Here is a 13,754-nt window from a genome sequence, read left to right as displayed (position 1 = left end):
GCATATGCTGCCATCAGAATTTCGGCCTCAAGCGCTGTAAGATACATTGACCGCGCCTTCTTTCCCTCCGTCTCCATGGTGACTCGCTTAATCTGTGCTCCACTAATCAGGGCTTTATGTATCCTCGTGCGCGCGCTTAACTTGGGGTTAAAGCAACTCCGCGTTGACTGAACTAATTGTTATCAGCCTTTCTGAAACCGAATATTCCGAGTTGGACAGTTCGGGGTTACTCAACCCTGAGTATCATTTTTCACTCTGAGTTTTCTAAACCGGCTTCCTGAAATAGGGCCCAGGTGTCTTGGCCAAAGGCCAGACAGAGAGAACAAAAATAAACAAAGAGAAGACCAAGAGGGAGAGAGAAGCAAAAGGACCAAACTCCAGCAGGGAGCCAGGGAGGACCATGAAACTGTAGGCCAATTGCAGCATAACTAAGGGAGGATTCAGGGTCACCTGGTCCAGCCCTAACTATATGCTTTAGCAAAAAGGAAAGTTTGAAGCCTAATCTTGAAAGTAGAGATAGTGTCTGTCTCCTGAATCCAAACTGGAAGCTGGTTCCACAGAAGAGGGGCCTGAAAACTGAAGGCTCTGCCTCCCATTCTACTTTTAAATACTCTAGGAACAACAAGTAGGCCTGCTGTGAGAGACTGGCGTAATCCATTATTGTAAATTTAAATTTAATTAGTAAATAATCAGACAAAAGAGGGTTTTTGTGGAATACTGTTAAATGTTTCTATGCCACTTGTTAATTGTGACAGTTGGTAGGACTCAGGGGTAACCTGCTGTAAGGCAGAGTGAATCCATACGTTGATCAACTATTAATTCACGTTCTAACAAGGACTTACCTAATGTTAATGATTGGTTTGTTTTGTTTTGTTTGTGGTTTTGACTGATCTTTTTTTGTAACTGATCCTGATCGCCAATGTTAGGGGAAGTGAATCTACATAACAGAAAGATACCCTGCATATGTTGAACACAGACACTGATCTGATTACTGGAAGATGCTTAGGAAGGCACTCATCTGTCAAGGCTGGTTAAATGTTGAAGGAACGAAGAAAAAGTGATACCACAAACAAGCACATAAACTTTGGCAAATAACAGACTAAAGTTAACAACATCTAATAAAGGCAAATGTTTAGTAGTGAAAAGGATAGAGGGGGTGATAGGGGGTCCCTGAAAAGCCTGAGACTTCGTCATCTTCTTTTTTTGGCTGTCTTCAGGGGTCACCACAGCATCCGCTGCCATCCCAGCATCCTCCTCAGTCAGACCAACTCTTTGCAAGTTCTGCACTACCAGTTTTCCTCCTTTCTTCTTGGCCAGCAGCTCCATATTTCACTTTCTCTGACCAAAATATTTGCTATCCCACCTTTGTACATGTTCAACCCATCTTCACCTCGGCTTTCTAATTTTGTCTCCAAACTCCTCAACCTGACCTGTCCCTCCAATATACTCATTTTTTTATCCTGTCGTCTCCGGTCTCTCCCAATAAAACTCCTAGCATTTCCACCGTCTTCAAACCACAGCGCTTTCATAAATGCAATGGTGTGTCTGTGATCACAAGTGGAAGAAGAGGAGAGAGAGGAAGAGAAAAGGGGGAAGGGTGTTTGCCCCCTGCAGGGCTGCTGATGGATGCAGGGCCCCCAGGGTTAAGGGGAGGGCAACAGGACCCTGAGCCAGGACACAGAATAGCAGCTACCTGCCACTCATCTAACACAAATACTGACACAAATACACATAAGGACACATGCAAAAAGTTTTATTACAGTTTTCAGCCACAATACACACATTACCTCACACACTGACCCATGTAATGTTTCAACTGAGGTTACATGTTTAACTTGTCGCTGCACACAGATGTATATCCACATGTGCGCACATCCACGGAGCAGAGGAGGCTAATGAGAGGGAGGGGAGGAAACAGAAAAACAAACTATGTGCCAACATGAAGCCTGTCAGTAGAGCAGATAATAGATGAAATGTCACTCTCTTTTTAAACTGTCATTCAGTATACTGTCACTACGAACACTGGGGGCAACCAGTGTTTTCCTACACCTAATAATTTCTGCTGCAGCACCCACTGGTGGCTTCAGTCTGTATGACATGCTTCACTGAAACCATCTTCTTTCAGTGGCTGGGGGGCTTTGGTCTAATGAGGTTTAAGGGTGTTCTTAACAAAAACTCATCAGAGCAAACCTGGACATTACTTATAATCTAAAAAAAAGAGGAATGACTCCACCTGATCTAATTAACCCGCACCTCCTCATCCAACCGCCTCACACATCAAAGCAATATAAAGTTCTCACTGGCCATTTTAAGTCTTTAAGGGCTTTCTTAAATATAACTCGGGAGGCTGTGAGGTGCGAAGGTCACATGCTGCTGTCTGCTTTGCCTTAATGAACCAATGTCTCCCTCTGCCATGAGATTAAGGCTTTAAAAGCCAGATAGTCACTGCAGTCTAGTTAAATGTTGCAGGAAAGAGAGGCTGTGGTCTTTATCAGATTTTGTTTTCTTTTTTAATTGTTTGTATTTTGGGTGTTTTTGTTTTGGTTTGTTTGTTCAATGTTTGCATCCCAGAACTGATCAACGCGAGCGTCTGCGGGGTCATCAAATCGCCTTTGTGACAAACAGGTAAAGCCCGCAGAAAAGTGTTCATCACCCTGATGCCTTATTGTAATTTACTGTATTTGTTTGGTGGTTTTAATTTTTCATGCAGTCCCTAGGGCAGCCAGGGCTCCTCCTCGCCTCTTTGTTCCTCAACAAAGTCCGGAGCGCTACTCAGGTAAAGAGATGTTTCGCATCAAGGCAAGGGAGGAAAGAGTGGGGCTGGGGGTGTGGGGGGTCGCTTTTGTTCTGTAGAAAAAGGGGGCTTGTTCTCAGTCTGCCATTTTTACCGGGGGTGTGTGAGCACTGAGCGAGAGGCTTGACACGGGAGCTTTGCGGGATGAGAGCAGAGAGAGGAGAGTCCTGTCTGTAGTCCAGCCATAGCCGAGCGGAGCTGCAGCATCGAGCCAGTGCAACAACACCGAGTAAGCTCACTCTGCAAACACACCTGAAGGCCGTAGAGGACCCACGAGGATTTATAAAGCAGGAGGAATATAGTGACGGGCTGTACGTAGAAACAAGAAAGAAACTTCATCGCAGAGCTTTTCTTCTCCAAGTGCACTTTGGGTAGCTCTGTGACAGACGCGGGCAGCTATACCTTAGTGACACATTATGAGCACTAACTGCCGTTTCAACTGAGCAAGATTTTGTCGGCGAAGGTCACAGATGTAATGAAGAATGTGTCCCTTGTGCTTTTTTAAACCTGTCTGTCAGCGCATCTGACCGTTTTCTGGATCCCTTTGAAATCTTTGGACTTGGTTGCTTATTTTGTAGATTGTGTGCTCTTATTAACGGATCCTAGTAAAAACTGACTTCATCCAACATGCGACCCATCCCATCCAGGTTCAGCTGTGTGTGAGTGCTGTCCTGCTTAACCTCGACTCTTTACGCACTATTAATGTTTTTCCACGCAGCCCCGTATTAAGTCACTGAATGCACGGTATTCTTTCTTTTGCAGGTTCCTGCACTTATTTGCATTGTTCTACTACGCGCAGGTATGTCATTACTACAATTTGTCTTTAAAATACTGCAAATTATTTTAGTTGCAAAAATAAGAATTAGGTTAAAAACCGTCAGTCCAAGCGAGCGATGCGCAGCAATCATAAAGAGAGGGGGAAAGGTAACATAACATGTTGTAATACGGCAGTATCGAATGGCTCCCACGGCGCGCGGCCTGCTGACAGGTTGCTGATGAACATATTGGCCCTGGCACAAGATGCTCGGGCACAGATTGGGGGTTGAAAGATCCAACGTTTCCGTTACTTCCACTCATTCCATCACAGCGGAACGCGACGGAGAGAGAGTGCAGTGAAAGAAAAACACATTAAGAACGAAGTTAAAGTAGTTTCATAATATTTCACATCATGATGAATGAGTAGTGGAGCTTTTATTTCAATCATACGACGTCTTTTTTTCTTCTTCTTCTGGGCATTGCGGCGCGCATTCTCCTGTATGCACAACCTGTTATCACACCGTGCGTCTTTTTGGAACCTGTTAATTTCATCTGGCAGCCGCTCTTCTGGAACTTGTTACAGTTACCCCCCACCACCACCCCAAAACACAAACAAACAAAAAACCCAAAGAAAGAAAGAAAGAAGTGAGAAAAACAAACGGACGCGTTTTCTCTCTGCGCTTCAGTCCCGTCAACGACCCGAAGCCGCGCGACCGACCTTGTCAATTTTAAATAAATAAGTAAGTAATGCCGTCTAATTTCTGACAGGTAACCAATCAGTCCCCGCCTAATTTCACGCAGCATGTAAGCGAACAGAGCAAAGTGACGGACCGCACGAGCCGCAGGTTGATCCGGATCTACCAGCTTTACAGCCGGACCAGCGGCAAACATGTACAGGTCCTGCCCAACAAGAAGATCAACGCCATGGCCGAGGATGGAGATGCGCACGGTAAGAGAAATCCAGTAACTCCTGCTGTAATAACTGCACCGACAACTCTCTAAAATCGCTTTCACACAGCGCAGAGGCCGCGGAACCTGATTTATCTGCGTTCATTTAGGTAGATTTCAGTTACTTTTAAACATTACCATAATTTGTGCTTATCAAACTATAGTCTTACAAATGAAACCTGGTTCATTCTTTTTTAAGCTTCCGAAGTATTTGACATATTTCACAATTGTTTGTTTGGTTTTGTTTCTCACTGTAATTCAACCATGTTAACAGTGAAAGGTGGGCCACTGTACTATATGGAAATTAAGAGAGAACATTAACATAGTTGCAAAATCACCTTTTGTATTTAAATGTCTGAAATTATTTTAAAAGAGTAAGATCCTTTAAACATCGTCAAGTACATTACGTGCATTATAAATGTGTCAGTTCGTTTCAATCATTAATCCCGGAGCCGTGTGTTTCTGTCTTGTCTGAAGATGCTTAAATTTCCCAAGAAAGGCAACGATATCAACATTATCTTCTTTTTTTACTCAATACTAAGTATTATTTACTTAGTATTGAGTTACTTACTTGTAGCCTCTTTGCACTCTATCTGAATTCAGTCTGTACTATTCGAGGGGAAGAGGCCTAGAAAAATTGTCCAGTTGGCTGTGGATGGTGCTGGAGGCGATCCTCTAGAGATCATGCAGATCTGGAAGAGCTATTAGAAGCCATCCTACTTATGCCTCCTGAACATTTCCTGCATAGTTCTTGCTCCCATGTCAGCCCCCACCTTTAACCCTTCTCTGTCCTGCCTCAGAATCTAATGGGCCTCATCGAGCTTTACACTCTTTGTTTTATTTCGAGTCTTCCATGGAGCTAATCTACTTATTCTTTAAGCATCAATAGTGTTTAGTGTCCTTCTTACTACTGTCTGTACAGGAGCCTAAAATGTTGCTGCTGCAGAATGTGTGTGTGTGTGTGTGTGTGTGTGTGTGTGTGTGTGTGTGTGTGTGTGTGTGTGTGTGTGTGTGTGTGTGTGTGTGTGTCCGAACTAGGATCACCTGAAGTACATTTTTGAATGAAAGAGAAAGTCTGTGTGCTTTCTACATTCTCTCTGCCCATCGTTCAGCTCAGCTGTAACTGCTGCTTCTCAATAGTTAATCTATTTAAAACAATGTGACTGTTGAAACATTGTTTATTTAATGTTATAGACAATCTGCTGTTGTCTTAAGGTGCTCTGAAATAATATGTGTGTGAATGTCAGAGGAATGCACTGCAAACCCAGGAGATATAGAAATACGGTGCACTATTTCAACAGGAGAATTTACTAATATTTTTTGTATTTGGGTAAAAAAGTAACATAAACATGAAAATCCTGTATTTCCTATGTCTTTCAGTACTTTTCAGGATATAGAGATAAATGTGCCGCTCTATGCATGAGGTCAGTGCTGAATTATTTGAAAAGGGAGTCTTAATGAGACTGCCAGGATCGCCTCTTTAGGTTTCAAAGGCTCAGGAGACACGTGGTTTTATCATTTTGCAAAAATTCCAACTTGCATGAATCCCCAGGAATGGTCCCATAGGCTTCCCTGTGAATGAGAGTGTGTATGCTTGGAAATACATGCAAGCGTTTTTGTGTGTGTTTTTGATTCATTTTTTCTGGTTGCATAGTCTGCAAAGTCATTTATTCAGAATTTAATGTTTACGCAAAATGTCTAACAAAAGGCACAGAAACCATCTCTGTGTTGTAGTTGCTGACTGAACTCTTTTGTCTGATCTCTGTAGCTAAACTCATTGTGGAAACAGATACTTTTGGAAGTCGAGTGCGCATCAGGGGAGCTGAGACTGACCTATACATCTGCATGAACAAGAGAGGGAAGCTCATTGGCAAGGTGAGGCTCAAAGCTGATTTCAGCCAGCTCATGCTCCAACGACTCACTAGCTGATTCTAAATGATAATGGATGGAGCAGTACAGCTCAAGAAAATACTGCTCCATCCACTGCTTTAAGCAGACCTCAAGAGAAATTTGCAGAGATCAGAGAAATAAAATCGATTTCTTTGATATAAAAGAATCAGACTTTGACCATATGACTGAAAGGGTCATGTATCCAGGGTCCAAATGGCCTAGCATGTCAGAGAACAAGTCATTTGTTTGTCACATTAAAGAAAATTATTCCATATTAGTGATGCTTTTAATCAATAACATCAGCAACAGTCATTTTTGATTTACTCGTTTTATTTCATTATTTTTTCTGTGAATAAATCGCATTAAAAGCAAAACAAAGACTAAACCTGGAAACAGCTTCTTCCTCACACTAAATGTCAGAGTGACTATTATCCTGGTCAAAAAAAAAAATCATAAAATTAATGGCGCATTAGAAAAAATAATAATACTAATTGATTAATTCTATCAATCAAGCTAATCTATAACATTATTTTATTAAGTTCAGTGCAATCCCATTTCATTTCACATTCATATATTATACAGTAAAGATCCCACAATATTAGAGAGACAACCCTAACAACCCCATGAGCAAGCAGGAAGGAAAGTTTCCTGTAACAAAGAGAAACAGGCAGAACGAGGCTGCCTGTGGGGGTGAGGGGAAAGAGACCCATGGTTTAAAATTAATTACTAATGATTACATACAGTAGTGGTGTCCAAACACATGAAGAGTGAAAAAGAAACACTGCATCATGGGAAGCCCCAGCAGCCAAGTCCCATTGCAGCATCACCTCATCCAGCCCCGACTGCGAGCTTCATCAAAAGGAAAACCTTTAAGTGTACTCTTAAAAGTAGGGATGTCAACCCAGTCCAAACTGGGAGCTGGTTCCACTGGTTGGCTGGTTTAGGGAAAAGTTTAATAATCTGAGTTTTGATCAAACAGTGGTCAACATTATTTAATGCAACAGGACGAGCACAGAACCAAACACTTTATCAAGTCTAGTAATAGTGGGAAAGTAATTATCGACGTTTACTCAGAAAGCTTAATCACAGAGACGTGTCGATATCAATACGAGGAGTTTTTTAAAGTTGCTGTACAGAAAGATAAATCTGTGGGACAACTATGAATATGTTTTTAAAAACTGGTTAAAAGAAATTCATGGACTCATTGATAACTGAAGCTGACTTTATGTGATCCTGACTAAACTTATTTTAAAGTAAATAAGATGTCCAAGCTTTACAAAAGGCTTTTTTCATAGACAATGAATTATCTAAATATATACATTAATGTTAAATTATCATTATTGCATTTTTACAGGTAATTTATTGTCAATACAGAGTTATAATGACACTGGCACTGAAAATAGTCCAGACTGAATACACTCCCACAGTTTTGACAAAACATACGCTGTGTGGCCGGAAGTGTACACACAATTATTATAAATGTTATGGTAAATTTGCTTTTAACAGTTTCTTTGAACTGTTGATTTTCCAAAGTGGAATGAATGTACAGAACACACCTTCAATCATTTTAAAAAACAAGAATTGGGTTTGAATTTATTTGGGATTTTCTCCAATCCACACATGGCCAAAAGTAATCGTATGGACTCAAATATAGATGCACACTCACTTATGTCTTTTAATTTGACAAGGCCCAGGCCTTTTAAAATCACATTAGTGATCAGGACTGACTACAGCTGGTAGTTTCTCTTTGCAACATAAAAATAACTTGCTTGAGAGCAACGCTTGTAACAATGTGTCTAAGGAGCTCAGTGAAGATTTGCACAAAGTGGGAGGGTCTCTTGGAGCCATTTCTAAACAGTTGCAGATTCCATGATCATCTGTTCAAGCAGTTGTATGTAATTAGTGATTTAGATGTGTCATCTTTCTGGAAGTCCCAGGAGAAACCCAAACTTTTGTCCTCAGATAGAAAAGAATTTGCCCAGGATATTCAGGAACAACCAGGACTCAAGCCTGCCATAAGTGAAAGCTGCTGCAATGCCAGCATCACCACTTAAAAGTCAGGTTCATACCAGTAAACCAGCCAGATAAGAAAAGTGGTCAAATATCCAACCAGAATTATGTTAGAAGCTTGCTGATGGGTATCAAAAGCATTTTGGTCCTATTCCAGGAAACAGGTTTAGCTAACGACCCGAGATGAGGGGAATTCTGGGTTCTCAGTTCCAGAACGAGAGTTAACTTTAACCCTGAGTCACTTACCAGGGTAACAGACGCTGCGACGTAACCTGCTCGCGGGCAGGTTCTCTTCTACGAACCGAGTTTCTCTCTGACTCCTCCCCTCCTGCTGCACCTGCACCAGCTGGTGTGAAGTTGAGACTGAAGTGATTTCAAAACTTTAAAACTGAACTAAATGTATTAAAGTGAGTTTTTAGTAGACTGATTAGAACACAGATCTGGCGGTGGTACATGCCGTGTAGGGGCCTGTCCTTCCATGATGGTTCCTCCTCTAACTCCTCTTCTTTCTGGGGTCTTGGGAGGTGTCAGTAACTTCTTTGTCCTGCTTTGGCCAGTTTATTACCCCAGCAGGGTATCTGATGACCAGCAGTCAGTGTTGATTGCCCAGATTGTTTTCTTCCCATTCAGCTGACTCCTCAGGACTTGCCTGACTCTCTGCAGGTTTTTGGTGGTTGTGGCTTTCCTCTTCATGGTTTCCATTTCCCCGTGGGATTCCCAGCTACTTGTAGCTGTCCTCAGTGTATGCTTTCTGGTAGTGCAATCCACTCAGTTCTGATTACCTTCCCTCTCCTTGTTGTTCTCCGATCCGAATGACATTCCGATGTTGTTGCTGTAGATCCTAGTTTGATCCATACAGCTTGATGTCATTCATGTAGAGAAGGCAGCTAACGATTGCACCATTCCATAGTCAGTATCCATAATGATCTCACTGAGGCAGAACAGGCCTATGCAGAACAGCAGTGGGGACAGGGCTCCTCCTTTGTAAATCCTGCACTTGATGGTGACCTGTGCAATTGTCTTGAACTTGGCCTGTAGTGTTGTTCACCACATTGAATTCCTGATGAAGGTTCTTAGGGCCCTGTTGGTCTTGTACAGTTCAAGCCATTCCAGGATCCCCGTGTCAGGGATTGAATCAAAGGCTTTCTTGTAGTAAATCTCGGTGGTGCAGCGACTGGTCTTCTCTGCTCTGTCTTGAGGAGTCAGCTGAATTGGAAAAGCAACAACCGGGCAATCAGCACCAATGCCCTGATGGTCATCAGATACTTTGCTGGAATAATAAGCTGGTCAGAGGAAGCGATAGCACCCTGTGACATTAAGACAAGAAAGCTCCTTACCATGCAAGGAGGGTTTCTCCCCAAGTCCATCACCCTGAGGCTGTACATTAAGTGGAAGGAAGGAGGTCGAGGACTAGTGAGTGTCAAAACCACTAGGATAAAACAACAAAGACCAATGAGTACACCAGGAAGATGGCCACAACTGATCGTGTGCTTAGTGAATATGTCAGGCAGCAAAAACCAGAGAAAGAAGAGAAGCAAGAACAGGAACCATCATAGAAGGACGAGCCCCTGCACGGCACGTACTACTGGCTGATACCGAAACATGCTACTAATGGCTGAAGAAAGCTGGACTGAAAGACAGCACAGAGGCACGAATCAAAACAGCACAAGAACGAACTGTAAGCACAAGATCTATAGACGCTGGACCCTAACTCACCAGACAAGAGCCCAGGAGCAGGCTGTGCAGATACCCCGGAGACAATCCAGCACACAACCACAGGATGCAAGACGCTAGCACACAGGGCATATACGCATAACCCAGTGGCCGGTATAGTAGACAGGAACATCTGGGTTCTTTTTTTTCCTGATTCTGAAGGACATGGCGTTCATCTGCTCATGTTTTGCAGATATTTTTACATGTGCCACTTCTTCTTTTATCCTCCACTTGTCCAGTTTCTTCAACTATTTCTTCACACCATGCTGAGATATGCCAACATTTCACTTAATAGCTCTTTGGGAATCATCTTGTTGGTGCACAACTATTACTTTATGGTTCTTAAATTGTTATCTTTGGCATTTAGATTCAACAAAAGACATGGAAACAAACTATGTGTTTTTGTAAATGGTTGCTAGTAACAACATGCTTAAAGATACAACTGAAAAACTGGTTCTTTTTGAAGCTGGCCGTTATTTGTAGATACAACGCTGGTTTAGCCTTTTTTATGCTCGTATTATTCATAGGTCAGTGTTAGGTGGCCTAACAGACAGACTGAAAATGACTGAAGAAGACCTTCGGAAAGCCCATAGAGTTATTACTAAGGACCACTTTTAAAAGTTACAAAAGTCTGGCTCTTTGGAAGGGTTAGAAATAAAGAAATGCGGGCTGGCTCAGGACTCTTCCACAATACTGCATTTAACGTTGTCATGTGAGATGTGTCTTAGTGGGTGACTGCCTGACCTCTCTCACTGTGATGGCTAATAAACAGAGCTGCCAGCCTTTCTGTAACCCTACCACACACACACACGCTCCACCCACCCAGCACCCTACCTTGAACACCATCTGCCCCAAGCTACCGGCCCAGTCACCACCTACCTCACCCGCAGTATATGTGTGCGTGCATATGCGTGTGTGTGCTTGTGTTGAAGAATTGACAGAAAGTGTGTGTTTTCAGTGTGTGTACAGGAGTGTGCCAGGACTATTTTTAACACACTCTGTACAGTAGGCCAGGACTGCGTGCTAGTGCAGTTTCAGAGAACTACACTGTACACTTTGTCTCATCTTTTTTTACTTTATGATGTTACCAACTGGACATCACACGTTCATCCATACGTCACCCATCTTTCATAGCCTGCCTTTTATTGTCGTAAAGACCTGATGTAACCTGGAACTTAAATTCAATGGGATTCACTGAACTCTGCAGACCTGGGGGTGATGTGTGTTTAAGCATCTACTGATTGTTATTCTGGCTGACCAGAGCTGTTAAATTTAACCACAAATGCAACAGGAAGTCAAACCTGGAATGAAAGTGACACTTAGGGTCTGATTAAGGCTTCATGACAGGAAGGTGTGCGCTGCTGCAACTGACCCACAAGGGTTGCTGGAGGTCTGTTGAAGGGGGAGAATAGTGATCTTCCTCTGTTTGATTTGTAATGACTGTAGCATACGCTGCACATTTGAGGGGAAGGTTTTCATTCTGCAAATCTTTAACATCTTTTGTGAATATCCTCTTTTTTCTGTCATTTGTGATTTTGCAGAAAAACGGACAAGGCCGTGACTGTATCTTCACCGAAATCGTTCTGGAGAACAACTACACGGCGCTGAAGAACGTCCGTTATGAGGGCTGGTACATGGCTTTCACTCGTCGGGGGCGTCCACGGAAGGGCTCACGGACACGCCAGCACCAACGTGAAGTCCACTTCATGAAGAGGCTGCCAAAGGGGCACCAGCCCACCCATCCGAGCCACCACCGGCCTTTTGACTTCATCCACTACCCTTTCAGTCAAAGGACTAAGCGTACGTGATACCCGTCAGAGAATAAAACGGAAAAGTCAGAGAAAAAGGAGAACCTGACTGGATTTCTCTTCTCTCCCCAAAAACCTCTGGAGACAGTTTTATACTGATAAATATGATACCTTGATGAGTAGTTTATTTTTTGTAAAGTAAAAAAAGCCACACAAAGACAAAAAACATATATTTTTGTACTCCGGATTTTTAGTACTGACTTGTGTAAAAAAGTAAAGGAAAAGAAAAGTTTGTTTTTAATCCTCATGACTCAGTGTTTGACTTTTTGAGGATATCGTTTTAGTAGAGTGCCCTGTGTTGATTATTGTTCGTTGTTTTTATCAGTGGAGTCACTTCTTGGACTCTTGCCTGCTGCTCAAGGAGACTTGAAGGACCCTGATTGACCTCACTGCCAGGGAACGCTATATTCAGACACACAAACTGTCTCGTAGTGTACAGGAGGCAACAAGGACTATAATCAGAATTATTTGTTGGTAACACTGCAGTCCACACTTTTTGCTGGGCGCTGCGTCCTGACTGGGATTGCTCATTATCTCGCTCACACAGTTCAACCAAACAGACATTCACTAGCATTGAATGGAACAACATGGCAGCTATACTTGATATTCACAGGCTTGTGTTCTGACTGTTTTGTCTCGATGTGTACAAAATGCATTGAAGTGTAAGTGTAATCCACGGACACATCCCCTAACCCTTTGTCTTCTCGTTGCTCGCTGAATGTCTGTTTTTATACATATATAAATATATTTTTATTTGAGGATGTGTAAAATAATTTTACGGATGATTTATTTATTTAAAACGTGTAATAAATGCACATTAGAATACCGAAGCTCGTGTTTGGTACGTGCTTGCTTGGGATCCATTTGTGAAACTTCGGAAAGTCAGACATGTTGCTGACTGGCCTCATCCCCCTACAGCCACACACTGTAATGAGTAATGAAGCTGACCGATTGCAGAGTGTGTGCGAGTGGTGTCTTCCAATGTCTCCGTACGTATGGCATTAGAGTGCACTGGTTGATGAGGATAACACCAATTTGCCTTCACAGGAAGCAGAACTCCTCTGTTTTGTACCTGCTTGCATGTTGCACAGTGCTTTCCTCCACTTATTAGAATACAAAATGACAGAAGCTCTGTACATCCCCATAGTCGTCCTGTCTATGTTTATTCAATTTTATTTTCCTTAAGCAAAACACGTAGATAAGTCAAATAATAGACCGATAAGTCATACCCAAGTAACACACTCTACTGTAGCGAGGGTAACATTGCTGCTCATGTTGGGTAAACATCACAGTTTGGCTCATTCTGCTGGTCTGTAGGTGTATTTCATTTCCTTTTCTTATTCATTTCCAGACATCTTACAGGAGAAAGAGCTTGAGGAGGTTGAGTTGAAGGAGTAAGCCACGACAGCTCACTTTCAATAACTAGAACCAAAAAGATTCAGTTTCTCTTCACCCATCTCCCCCACCCACCCTGGATATCACTTAGCCTCCCCACATTATACTGTTATGGTTTGGCAGAACTGTGGAGAGGTTTTGTTTCTCTCTGTCTTCCACGTCTTTGTTAATTACTCTTAGGTGAAATGGTTGGGCTCATTTACACCTCAGCCTTCTAGGGCGGAGCCATCCTTCCTACACCTTTCTGCATTAAGTAGCAAGTTTATGAAGGTCATGTAGTGCCGCCAGACTGTCCCTGCAAACACGTTAATGCTTAAGCATCCTTTTAATCTGTTTTGAATAAATTAGTGAGCTTAATTTGTGCATCTCTAGTACGTGTCTTTATCCCTGCAGCAGCATTGCAACCACAAAAACAACTCTTTATTTCAGTTGAAATAGGG

The 13,754-nt window shown here is 42.5% G+C and overlaps 1 protein-coding gene across 2 annotated transcripts; it reads left to right on the top strand.

Moving 5' to 3' along the window:
• The first annotated feature begins 2,894 nt into the window (after positions 1-2,894).
• fgf8a (fibroblast growth factor 8a) lies at positions 2,895-12,714 on the top strand. 2 transcript variants are annotated; one of them, XM_086260064.1, is made up of 5 exons: positions 2,895-3,453; positions 3,557-3,593; positions 4,352-4,499; positions 6,267-6,373; positions 11,653-12,714. In XM_086260064.1, exons 1-5 carry the CDS (start codon positions 3,422-3,424, stop codon positions 11,917-11,919), a joined length of 591 nt encoding a protein of 196 aa, XP_086116190.1. In that variant the 5' UTR covers positions 2,895-3,421; the 3' UTR covers positions 11,920-12,714. The 2 variants fall into 2 exon arrangements, with proteins under 2 accessions (XP_086116190.1, XP_086116189.1); XM_086260063.1 differs by having other exon boundaries at positions 4,319-4,499.
• The last annotated feature ends 1,040 nt before the right edge of the window (positions 12,715-13,754 follow it).

The sequence above is a fragment of the Aulonocara sp. 'chitande type north' Nkhata Bay genome, linkage group LG13 (assembly GCF_057382095.1).
Source record: "Aulonocara sp. 'chitande type north' Nkhata Bay isolate Kocher_YH1m ecotype deep benthic linkage group LG13, A_spYH_male_GT1.1, whole genome shotgun sequence".
In the NCBI taxonomy this organism is placed as follows: domain Eukaryota; kingdom Metazoa; phylum Chordata; class Actinopteri; order Cichliformes; family Cichlidae; genus Aulonocara; species Aulonocara sp. 'chitande type north' Nkhata Bay.
The sequence above is the reverse complement of the archived record's forward strand: the minus strand, read 5'-3'. Positions and strand labels throughout refer to the sequence as shown.

What these genes read in the sequence shown, in the direction of transcription:
- fgf8a (XM_086260063.1), top strand. Translation starts at nt 3,422, where the DNA reads ATGCGACCCATCCCATCCAGGTTCAGCTGTGT. An exon ending in CCATCCAGGTTCAGCTGTGT is followed by an intron (nt 3,454 to 3,556) that starts GTGAGTGCTGTC and finishes TTTCTTTTGCAG; the next exon opens with GTTCCTGCACTTATTTGCAT. An exon ending in CGAGGATGGAGATGCGCACG is followed by an intron (nt 4,500 to 6,266) that starts GTAAGAGAAATC and finishes TGATCTCTGTAG; the next exon opens with CTAAACTCATTGTGGAAACA.